Below are 12,365 nucleotides of genomic sequence, written 5' to 3' on the forward strand. Positions count from 1 at the left end.
ATATTCATTGCTATCGGGATGTTAAGAGCATTCCATGGAATATAACAAAAGGTGTTTCTGAAGTGAATTACCTACTCTACCTTTAAGCGGATTGTTATTTATTTAGAAGAAAAAATTTCAGATCATCAAAAAAAAAAGATATATATTTGTATGTTTTTCTACTAATGTGAATCATAAATGCTTCACTTTTGGATTTTACATGTTGTCGAGGTTAGGAATCGGCTTGAATTTGATTCTACCAACATTCATTTTTGCTTTCTTTGTCAACATGAAGTTGTGCTGCAAAAACAACTGAATCAAAAAAGGCGGTTAATTTTAGAATCCCTTCTGTGACTTCCCATATTCACTTCTCCTCCTTCCCATCCCTTTCTTCCCCAGAACCTATAGTATTCATAGATATGATGATAATAGTAAAGATTATTTTTTTGTAATGAGTTTTTTTCAATTTAAATTAATCTGACTACTTTTCAGTTAAACTTGCTAAAACTCCCAAAATGGGAAGTTGGTCCCATTTTGGGTAGAATTGTAACTTAAGAGATATGAAACTGTAGCTGTGACGCCATTACAAGTAAAGACCCTATTCATAAGATGGTTCTGGCAGGTATAAAGTCTGTATCACATAACGTTTTGGGGCAGAGACGGACCTTGAAGAAGCAGCAGAAGTCGTGCAGCGAGCTCTTCGGCCCCAGGATGCCCCAGGCCAGCACCGGGCTGATCTGCTCACACACAGCGTAGAAGTGAGCGATGAAGCCGTCGGAAACCTGAGACACAGAGAGAGGAGGCGGTCATTAAGAACATGAAATAGGATTAGATAGGATTTACTGTCGGAATTCTTAACTAGCCCTGAAATAAAAGCTGTCATAGAAAGAAAAGAGGGGGATTCATATACAAGATGTTGGACTTTTACCTTCATGTGCTGTCTCTTCTGCTTCATCACTGACCAGCAGCTGGATGCCACCGCCTGAGAAAATACATACAGGTTTAATCATCCATGGAAAGCCCCAATAGAAAAACATTAGAAGCACCAACTTTAAAAAAATCATTTCATTCAAACAAGGAAACACAGAAAGGTTATATTTGTCACTTTTAAAGTATGTAACTACAGTATTATTGTTCAGAAATCCTTGAATTGTTCATTATAATGTAGTATTTTCAAAGTTTTGAGTGTGTGGAATTTAATTATAAAGTGCTTGTAATTGTCCCCCTTCTAAAGAAAACTGTCCATAAATGTATGTTTTGCTTGTTTATAGCACAATGTATTTGATTGAATGTAATAATGAAGTAAAATGATCAGTTCACTGCATATAAAGTATGTTCTGTATATAAATAGCTAATTTACAACAGCTGTAAGGTAATGGAAAAACTTGAAAAGTGCTTGACTTTGACCCATTTTCCAAATTCAAGCACTCCCTTGCTGAGCACTTGTGTGTTTCCTCACCGTCTCCTTGAAGGAGCTGTTGAGCCAGCGGTTGTTGATCACGTTCTGGATGGAGACGGGAGGATTCTCCAGATCCTCGAAGGAGTCCATCAGGATGAAGTCCAGCACGATGTCGTAGAAGTTCAAGTGCTTCACCTGGTCAGGGAGAGGAGGGAGTGTTACACTTTGAAAAGAGGACATCTTCTTGGTAGCTTGTTGAATTCTGACAGCGGACAGTCAGACGATATATATATATATATAATATGTATCAGAAGAAGCAGCGTCGTACCCCTCGAGTGGCGAGCTCCACCTCCGTGTTCTCCCAGTGCTCCGTGTGCTCCACGAAGGAAATCATCTCCTCGAACACTTCCTCAAACCTCTTTGGGCTCTGGAAATAAATAAACATTTAGGAAGGGAAGCACTCTTATCAAGTCTTATAATTCACACGATCTGTCTTCAGGCTCACCTTCTGTGCTTTAACAATAATTGAAGACAGAATTTTCTTTCCCGTGTCGGCCAGAAACATCCGGGTGGTTCTGTCACACAGGATGAGCTGGAGAAAAGACGACATTTTACTCAAACAATGTACAATTCAAATTCAACACCTAATGGCTGTAAATGTGCGAGTTAAACCGTTCCTATCTTGTGTAGTAATGTCATGTTTTTAGTAATGTAGCACAATCCAAAGCATTCAATTTGAACACTAGCTGAATTTTCTCAACACACCAATACACATTTACTAGAAACCACCACATGGAAGCAATTTAGTCAAAAATAATTAGCTGGCAATTCAAATGATTACATGAGTTAACCTCCATCATGACATGTTTGAATGAATTAGGTTATTCTGTACCTGACAGGCCTGCCGCACACAGTGCAACTTGGCGAGGAAGTCGATGTCTCCGTGACACCCGAGCATCTCAGTCCTGATGAAGAATACCAAGAAAAACATTAGATCAAATGTTGGCAGACAAAGCAATGAATTCCTCACAATATGTTTCAGGAAGGTACATATTTATACATGTATACTAAATCAGTGTAATTACCGCAGCACTCTACAGGAGATCTTTCCGTCCTCGGCCATCTGCAGCGCCTCCTCGTAGAAAAGGTGAGGCACCAGAGCGAGGACGCTGCGCAGCTCTCGGTGCTCCGCCAGCTGAAAGAATAGGATTGTGGAGTTAATAATGATCATTTTAAATCATAATTAATGCTGTTAATATTTACATTAATTATGCGACCATCTGCGTTTCCTGTAGTTATTGAATTGCTCTTTTTACTGAACTGTTAGTGAACAGTTTTATTATTATTATTGTGCTGCTGTGTTTATTGTATTTTTGGCACAACAATTTCCTTCGGGATGAATGAAGTCTTATCTTATCTTATAATTCTGTGTCCTCCTATGATTCTCGAATATTCATGCAAAAAGAAGTAGACCAGATTATAACAAAAAAACGATTTAGTTGAAGGTACTTTATGAGGAAATATCAAGGCAAAGGAATTGTAGAATCTGTACAGTTCCTATGCTGGAAATATTTGTTATAATTGACTGTTTGCTAAAAGTGACAAGAGAGAAAATATGCTAATAAAGCTGTGTTCTATTCAAGGTGGCCTTTAAGGATACACTTTGAGTTTCTTCTTCCACTTAAAATAAGTGCAGGCTGTCCTGGAACACACTGTGATTTCTTAAGTAACGTTAGAACTCCATTAAATCACCATTATGAGTTATAAATGCGCCGATTTCCACTTTATAAAAGAGCAACTTCTGACCCCACAGAGAACCTCCCCGTGTTGATCAGGTGTTGGGAGATTATAGTGGAAGCAGCTGCAGAGCGACAGAGAGCTGCATGTTGTGAAGTGAAGAATGTTGAAGCTCTATTTATAACTCAGAGTGACCCGCTTTAATCACTCTGCCTCCTCTCACTGCGGTGTAAATGTCACACAGGGTTGAGGGTGTGAAAACCTTTATTAAAGCTTTTTCGTCTTTGAAGATAAATGTACTTATTTACAGGTGTTAATATCTGTATATCTTCAACCGCTATTTACTTGATATGATGTGCGCTGTAAATGTGCAACTCTGGTGGAGATGTGCAGCACCTTCAGCTCGGGAGGGGGAATAACGGTCCTGAACATTCAAGGCTTTAAACCTCAGTGAACAAGTCAGTAGCCAACCAGTTTATTTCTGTACTTTGTGGGTCAAGTGCACCAGCAGCAGTGGAGGCAGCAGTGGAGGCAGCAGTGGAGACAGCCCCCAGCCCCCAGCCCCCCCCCCCCCAGTGACTTAAAGAGATCAGCTGGGAGCTGCAGGTAAACACCAGGGGTGGGGGGGGGGGGGGACTGACAGGAGAGACTGAAGCTATTTTAATCAAACTCCTGCTGTGAACGACTTGTAGAGTATTTGATGCTTAGTGCAGTTTGTGATTTACACTTGTTCTTGTTTCAGGTGCTGGATTAAGGAATTACTCACACTTCACTAATATACCTCTCCCAGTGTTTCCCATACATTGATTTAATTGTGGCGGGCCACCACAATTAAATATCGTCCGCCACAAATGGATCTCATAATTTTTTTTACATTTAATTTTTTTTTTTTTTTTTATTTCTATTTTGGTAGTCTAATCTAATGGATAGTGAGGTGGGCTGATGATCGGAAGGTTGCGAGTTCAAATCCCGCCTGGAACACCACTACTAGTGTGCCCTTGAGTAAGGCACTTAGCCCTCAGTTACTCCAGGGAGAATGTCCCTGTAATTGGTCATTGGAAGTCGCTTTGGAATAAGGCGTCTGCTAAATGCCTAAATTGTAAATTATATTTTTCGGAGAATAAACCCCTCAGATTCTCAACTCCGGTGTGACTCACTCCATTAACAACGCAACACAGAGCAACAAGAACGTTGTCAACAGTAGCCATGAACTCGCATGTATTTTCTGATTTGAGGGGGGGAGGGGGGGGGGGGGGATATGCGTGGGCCACCCAAATAGGTTAAGGTGCCTTTGGCTTTTCTTGCCGGGGGGGGGGATCAAATAACACTGCTCTCCCATTATCTTTATTACCAAGGAGGTTACTTTTGTTTGTTAGCAGGATTTGAGAAAATCTAGAGGGCCGATTTTCATTTCATATTCACTTTTTAGTCGAAGGTTGTATCTTGGGGCAAGGAAGAACTGGAGTGGATATGAATCATGGGGCGGAAACACAGATTATTTTTTACTTCAGTTATACTTGCTAAAATGGGCATTTAGCTTTGGCAGGGGTTTGCGTTCGACAACAAGCTGGTATATATTTTTTATAACTAATATACTACACTGTATATGTTTGTAAATTGAAACTTTACGGGTACTTTTGAGTCATTCACACTTAGTATTTCTTTCCCCCAACAACCAACAAGGAAATGTATAAAGTGTTGCATTTAGGCAGCTAGCTGTAGTGTTTCTTCATTATTACTTATTATTGTTTTTGAGGAATATTTCCATCCAAAAAATGGACTTTGCTTGATGAAATCTTTCCCTAAAATGTAAGAGCATGTTCTTATTCAAGCATAAAGAGTTCCTGGGATGCAAGTAGAATATATATATTGAAATATGTTGCATTTATAGTCCCTATTGTTGTTACCTCAGCAGCCGACACAAAGGAGTCGTTGGAGGCGATGCTCATGCTGTCCCTCAGACACACGTCGTCCAGCTCCTCTCTGGACAAAACGTCCAACATTATTTTATCTGAGGGAGGAGAATCATTGTGATGAGTTGCATAACGCTGTATGGATCATGGACAGTTCATAGTGTGAGAGACTCACCCTGGCAGAGGGACGAGGGCTCCGACAGACACAGCACCCCCTCAAACTCCTCCTGCAGGCTGTAGGCTCTCTGCAGCAGAGACTTCAGCCGGAGGAGGAACTCTGCACTCATCCCCTCCTGAACACACACACACATCTGGTAACCACAGAAACATGGCTCACAAAGCCTAGAGTAAACTGTTTTAAGTAACAACAGCATTTTACAAACAGGACATACAACGGTATATGCTACTCAAATGCAAGACTCAGTTTGTTAAGAGGATACATTTCATTCCTGATTACGGTTTTTAACTTTGAAGGGATGAGAATATTATGGTTGTTGTGGCGAAGAGGATACTGCCTTTTTTGTTTATTATTGACGGCGTTTTGGTTGCCGACTGATTTTTTATTTATTTATTTATTTATTTGTGTGTGGTTTTAGTGGCTCTGGTGTTTAGGCATATTTCAATTGTTGCTTTTTATCTTGTCTTTTACATAGTTTTACAATATGTTTTCCTACTTTTGACACATGCAATGATTTAACATAACAAAACCCAATAAACAAAGTTAGAAAAGGAAGGGTTAATAGCAGGCTCCCTAATGTTTGAACAAGTATCAGCTTGAAGGGAGATCAAATAAAGACATTTTACATTTTTAAAACCCTATTTCCCTCTAAAGACCCCCTTCTTTGTTTTGTTATAATTCCACTTTCAAGCTTAACTTATCAACCTTTTGATAAGCTTGTTTAGCGGCAGGACTGAGGGGCGGGTAGTGTTGTTTTTGAGGACTTATGCAACAGACCGGGCATATGTTTGGGTGCCAAGATTAACTGTTTGAACCGCACTAATCCAGTTAGCCGTTAAACAATCCAAACGCAGAGTGCTGTTTACTCATATGTGTGACCTGGGGCACTGACAGAGGGCAAAATGTTCTATCCACCTTCATCTGGCATAAAAGGAGAGTAGACAGAGTACAGAAATGTTGGTTATTTTTAGATGAAGTTTAACTAAGCTGTTTCTTTTGTTGGGTGCATTTATAGGAAAACATACAGTTTTCCAAACATACAGGCAGGGCTCTGATTAAGTGTGGCATTACCCTGTATATGTTGGATTGGAGTTAAATAATGAGGTGTGTTTCTGTGTGTTCACCTCCGTGCCCTGCTCAGCGACAGCTTCTTCAGCTCCTGTTTTGACGGATTCACAGCTGGCACCATCGTCTTCCTCCTGTCTGTTCCTGAACGTCAACGCCTCCTCCCACCGCCTCAACGCCTCCTCGAATAGATCCATACCTACAAACACACATACAAAAAAACTCTGAGTCTCCTTGAACTTCCAATACCTAAAAAAGCTCCATTTTGAAACAAGGCAACCCCCTAAAAAGGATGGATTTAACACTGCCATTATTTCAACAAATTCATTGCAAGTCTCCTAATTACAAACACTGTGAGGTGACGTAGTGTGTGTGTGTGTGTGTGTGTGTGTGTGTGTGTGTGTGTGTGTGTGTGTGTGTGTGTGTGTGTGTGTGTGTGTGTGTGTGTGTGTGTGTGTACCCATGAGGTAGAGGTTTTCAGGTGTGGTCACAGGTAAGTTGACCACACTGCAGATGTCCGCCTCCAGCGCTCGGTCCCAGCAGATGGACTCATTTGCGCAGGTGCTGCTGCTCGATGAGTTCATGCTTTTCACCTGGAAATACACACAAGGGAACAGAGTTAGATTTCAAGCAGTGAACGCATCGAAAACAAGAACATATTTCGTATTAATTGCCTACAATATACCATGTTTTATGTGTATGGTGTTTGTTGTCTTGTAGGTCTGTTCCAAAGACACATTTCCATTTTATTCTAATTTAATGGACAATAAAGTTATTTGAATGAGTGAGGTAAGCCATCAGAAGGCGTGATCTTACTCATGTTTCAGAAATATCCTGCAGTTTCTCTCTTAATGTTTCCTTATTGCATTCTGTGTCTGGGTTTTACATATTGAGATGATAGTTTTTACACTCAAACTCTGCCTTGGTCTTACCGAGGCCAGGCTCAGCAGAGAGCCGGACAGTTTCCTGTAGTCTCCTGAGTTGAGAAGCAGACCGGAGGAGAGGCCTTTCTTTGAGTTGAGGGAGAGAGTGATGTTCCGACTGGTGTTATCTGGGGAGATGAAGACGAGAGTTCAGAGATAATGATTGAGTCAAAGATCGGAAAGCAGTGATCATATAACATTAGCACGAATGGATAAACTGTGTTTGTTTTGTTAAGGGACTACTCTGGCACATTTACAGCTGTGTTTGTCAATGTGCACTGTCCCTTTCCTGGGGATTGAACTCATATCCCTTTTTAATAATTGACTTTCTGACTCCCCTGCTGCTAATAGCTAGTTCATCAGTTCATTTCACTGGGGCTGTTATCAGTGTAAAACATTTCAAAGTGAGATTAAATAAGTTAAAAATCATGTATCTGCAGCCTGCTGTTTACAGTTCAAGGTGACACAGCAGCAGCACAACATGATGACATGACAAACTGTTAGTTAACAGAAGAGGTATCACAGGGTTTTACCGTTCCCTCCTGCGGCCGAAGAGATCAACTCGAAGCCGTCCTGCTCCCACTGAGGAGAGAGAGTCTTCTTCCGGCCCTTCCTCCTCTGGAAGCGGCGAGCGAGGAAGAGGAGCGAGACGGCGCCGAAGGCAGCGGCGGCCACCAGCTTCTTGGTGCCTGAGCTGACATCCAGCTGGAGGACAGGCAGAGGGAGGAAGAGATTAACACTTTAATGTTTATTCATCTTAAAAAGAAGCCAGAGCAGCAGACTTGTTAATTTTCTATTTGATTTGATATTAAAAAAGTCTCTGTAGCTCCATATCCTGTTAGTGAATTGCCACATGCCTTAACCTGACTGTTGAAGAGGGAAAATTCTTCAATTGAAACTCGAAACCGTTAGATGTGAAACAGATTGGGAAGGAAGGTAAACAGCACAGAGTATTGAAAACTCTTGCTCAGCTGTTTTGTATCAACATAAAATAAAAAAACTGTTTATTTGTTAAATATACTGGAAGAAAAATCATTGCTCATGATAATTTGATAATTGCTCCAGTCATTTTTCAAGCTGGAATTATGAATCATTTCCAATATTCTCCAATTGCCTGCTCTTAAAAAAAAATATATTTTGTTGTCATACAAACTTTTTCGTAACTTTTGGTTGAACAAAAGAAGACGTGAAGATCTTACGTTTGGCTCTGTGAAGTTGAAATTGCCATTGTCTGAACATTTCTGATGTATTATAGACTGACTATGAGCGTTATTTGCGTTTGCAGCTCAGAGCAATGCTCTTTAAATATTGTAAGAACAGTCTGCCACCTTAAGACAACAGAGGCAGACTGAGGCCATACAGCTGTGCTTAAAAAGAGACTATTGCAGTCCACGGTAACATAGAAGATTGTTCTACAGTAACAGTTTAGGTAAAGGTCTGATGAAAGTGAGAGACAACACAAAGGGCAAAAAAAAGATTGCATCATGTACCTGCCAGAGAGAGTTCATCTGAGGATGCATAACTCTCTGGAGGACAGAACACGCAGCGCTGAGGCTCAGATACCAACCCGTCATCGACATTTTAAAGAATCATCTTCCTATAGAGTGCACCCCCACCTCCCACTCTGTCTATAGATAGAAACACTGAACCAGGACAGAGAGATTATCCAGACTCTGCTGCTGCATATCCCCAACAACTGAAGATTACATAAACACAGTGTGGAGCTCTCACTGCACAGTCGTATTGACTTTTTAAAAAGCCACTAAAGGGAATGGGATGATTGAAATGGTGCCAAAGTGTTTCCTTTCCTGTGAGCAACACATGTCAGACGTGCTCAGATCAGATTCTTCATGAAATCAGATCTGCTTCATGACTCTGGCCACACACACACACACACTCTCCTAATGCACTGCTATTACACATGATAACACAAAAGGTTACTGAAAGAAAATATCGACTACGTAGCAAAAATAAACAGATGAATCAACACTGATAATAATCGTTTGTTGCAGCTATACTGTGTCCTCTAGGTTCATTAAATAAAGATTGAAATATACGAGTAAAGTATAGAAAACTGTTGAAGGAATGTCAGACTTTTTGGGGACAGCGTGGATATTTTGATGCATGCCAGTCACGAATTTTCAAGAAAATGTCACAAAATATTGGAGGTTTAGGAAACGGTAGGTTAATTGTAACAATAAATACTAAGTCACTATGTGTTTATGAAACTCTCTTTGTATTGGAAGAAGAAGTTGGGCAAGAAATGTATAGATACATCTAAAGTAAATTATTACAATATTTACATTTATTCTATTGCAAAATGTATTCATATAAATGATGTCTTAAATATAATGTATTTGTCCTGTGTTCTGCTGTGGATGAGTTGTGTTTTTGTTGTGTTTCTCCTGTGTCTTTACAGTGATCAAAAGTAATGCTCTTATATCCTTATACTCTGCACACACGACAATAAAGGCTTTCTTATTCCATATTCACAGAAAGCTTTACCAACGTATTTCGATCCACTATTATTTTAGGACAAATATTAAGACTATAAAACACAAGCAATAGACGCGATACACCTAATAAAAAGGCAGCTAAAAAAAGATCCTGAAGTGCAGTCGTACCCACCACAGACTCGCCTCTGGTGACGCAGATACAGAAATCAGGGAGAACTCCTCATGACAAAGCAGTTTTCAGACTTCCCCCACTCACAAACACACGCTCACCTGAGTCAGGGAGCTGCACACGGACAGCGGCAGGTCCACCATGCGCAGGGCAGCCGCCTTGAAAGACAGCTGGGAGCTAGTGAGGGTCTCATGTGTCATTGTAACGATCTATCCATGACTGGGCAGCAACCCTCTTATCCTCATCGCCATTCTGCTGCAGCTGAGGGAGATGACATGCAAGGATTTAACCTTGGAGGCTCAGGAGGGGATATACTCACGTTATTACATAAACGCTCCGACATACAGTAAATGCAACCCTTGCCTAACCTGAGGAAAGTAAGGCTTGTCAATCTGTAACATGTGGAAATATACTAAGATGCAAGAGTCATTGGCACGCCCATAGAAGCATTTCAACTTTACCTTACATTATACTCATGCACAAACCAAGTGGCTTTCTGACTACAGATTAAATTAAAGGCTTTGTTTTCCTATAAACCTAGCATTGCGTTGTCTTAACGAAGTAACGAAGTCTCTCACTATTAGACCTCCATTCTAATCTGTTTATCCACCTGACAAGACAACATGCAACATCCAATTAAAGTGTGCACAAGGCTCATCACATGCATGGTTATCCCATTAGAGTCTTACCCTGACAACATGATGATGCTTTGGCTCAAACATTTAACATTGCTTCTTACTTCTAAAACAGGCAGATCAATTTCTAGTTGGAATTTTGTAAACCTGTATCCCCTCATTTGACTTTAAGAGATAGTTTGCGTGGGACTTTGTAGAAGCACAGATAGAGTGCTTCAACATATGGATATACTACTGACAAGTAAACAACTAACTAATGATGAAGCACAAGTCTGCCTCTTCATTAATATCTGCATTCAATCAATTGCAATCTATTCATTTAGATGTTTCACTTATTAATAGTTATTAAGACATTAATAAGAGAGCAAACTGATGTTATATCACGACTATATTGTGCTTGTATTTCCTACATCCAATTAGATACACTTCTGTATTATGGTATTGTATTTTAAATCACTCTACTCTACTTAAACTGATTTTAATTGCCTTTTCAGTGTGCTTTATATATTGTTATGATGATTTATTTGCCTCATGTGAAGCAGTGTTAACAGGTTATTTGCTATAAATACATATCATCACACTGATAAGACCTCTTCTCTTTATACATCCATGGATAACAATGAAATATCCAAACTTCCATTAATTAGCATAACACCAAAAATACACAACAAATTAGCATTTTTAATCAAGTTTCAACTAACATTTTAAGGACAAAAACTCGGACATGAATAAGAAGAACAACACCCTCATGTTAGCTCAGGAACATATGAATGATTTTAGCACATGGTTATACAGTTAAAGCACTCAACAGTTATTGGCCTCGCTAAGCAGCTAATGCTAACTTATCTAACAAGGCTAATAACGGCTATCAACGTTAGCTTCATCAGTTGAACCGGCTTAAAATAAACAGACAAACAAGTCGACTCGTCCACATGGGTGGTTGTTTTTTACCTGAGTGTAAAAACGGTAGTTATGAATGGATTTACCTGAACATCTAGAGTTTTCCTCCGCACACACTGCTCCGGCTGACCTCAGCTGCTGCCGAGTGAAGGTCTCCAGCGGGACTTTCAAAATAAAAGAATGGCTCCCTGTCGTTGCTATGGAGTTTCAGCACCATCTCTTGGCCTTCTCAAAGTATTGCAAGTACAGTATATTTATTTTGTGAATTCACCTTAAAGTCCATACTAGGATTGCATTAGGGTGTCAAACTCAAATACACAGTGGGCCAAAATAAAAAAAATGGGTACTAGTCGAGGGCCGGACTGGTTCAATGTTTATTGCAAAACTTATTGCAATGAACTTATTGCTCATATTAAACCTGGAACTAACAAAGCTTAAATTATTGCATATAAAAACAACATTAAACATTACATAATCAGTTGCATTCATTTCTTATGGCTCTGTCTGCAGCTTTTCCGGAGTCATTTCTTATGATTATATTATTCCACAGGCCAACAACAGCTTCAAAAAAACAATTTCCCTCAAAGAAAAAAACAAACATGCCTTGTTGTCGCAAGAAACAAAGTGCAGAAGGAAACATCCATGTAAACTCAGTTTGCTGCTCTGTGATGCTAGTTGAAGCCAGATACTTGGCATCTCATCTTGGGTGCAAGTTCATCAATGTTTGGGCTCAGGCTCTGAGATGAGGAAATCCTCAGGATTGAGTGAAGGTGTGCGTGCAATATACCGGCGGGCCAGATCTAATAGTTATTAGAAATTATCCTGCGGGCCGAAATTAAATCCACCAAGGGCCTGATTTGGCGGCCTTGAGTTTGACACATGTGCATTACAGGGTGTGGATAATGTAATTAACATTGAAAAGGTGGTCCATACTTGACTAATTGCATGTATAATCCATCATGCATAAAGGTGTATATTGACTTTTTCTTTTGTCTTGTTTGTATCTTGTTT

The 12,365-nt window shown here is 40.0% G+C and overlaps 1 protein-coding gene across 1 annotated transcript in view; it reads right to left on the reverse strand.

The window, feature by feature from the left end:
• The window catches only part of miga1 (mitoguardin 1), a 12,812-nt gene extending 1,279 nt beyond the window's left edge, over positions 1–11,533 (reverse strand). The window contains exons 1-15 of the mRNA XM_034153132.1: positions 11,441–11,533; positions 9,921–10,080; positions 7,728–7,899; positions 7,204–7,322; positions 6,732–6,864; positions 6,331–6,470; positions 5,204–5,321; positions 5,023–5,126; positions 2,464–2,573; positions 2,271–2,343; positions 1,884–1,970; positions 1,707–1,805; positions 1,439–1,573; positions 908–961; positions 645–761 (exon numbers count right to left, since the gene is read on the reverse strand). Coding sequence (XP_034009023.1) covers positions 645–761; positions 908–961; positions 1,439–1,573; positions 1,707–1,805; positions 1,884–1,970; positions 2,271–2,343; positions 2,464–2,573; positions 5,023–5,126; positions 5,204–5,321; positions 6,331–6,470; positions 6,732–6,864; positions 7,204–7,322; positions 7,728–7,899; positions 9,921–10,019 — 1,560 coding nt within the window. The 5' untranslated portion in view covers positions 10,020–10,080; positions 11,441–11,533. The remainder of the gene's footprint in view (positions 1–644; positions 762–907; positions 962–1,438; positions 1,574–1,706; positions 1,806–1,883; positions 1,971–2,270; positions 2,344–2,463; positions 2,574–5,022; positions 5,127–5,203; positions 5,322–6,330; positions 6,471–6,731; positions 6,865–7,203; positions 7,323–7,727; positions 7,900–9,920; positions 10,081–11,440) is intronic.
• Between the last annotated feature and the right edge of the window lie 832 nt (positions 11,534–12,365).

Source organism: Trematomus bernacchii, unplaced genomic scaffold (genome assembly GCF_902827165.1).
Source record: "Trematomus bernacchii unplaced genomic scaffold, fTreBer1.1, whole genome shotgun sequence".
Taxonomy (NCBI): domain Eukaryota; kingdom Metazoa; phylum Chordata; class Actinopteri; order Perciformes; family Nototheniidae; genus Trematomus; species Trematomus bernacchii.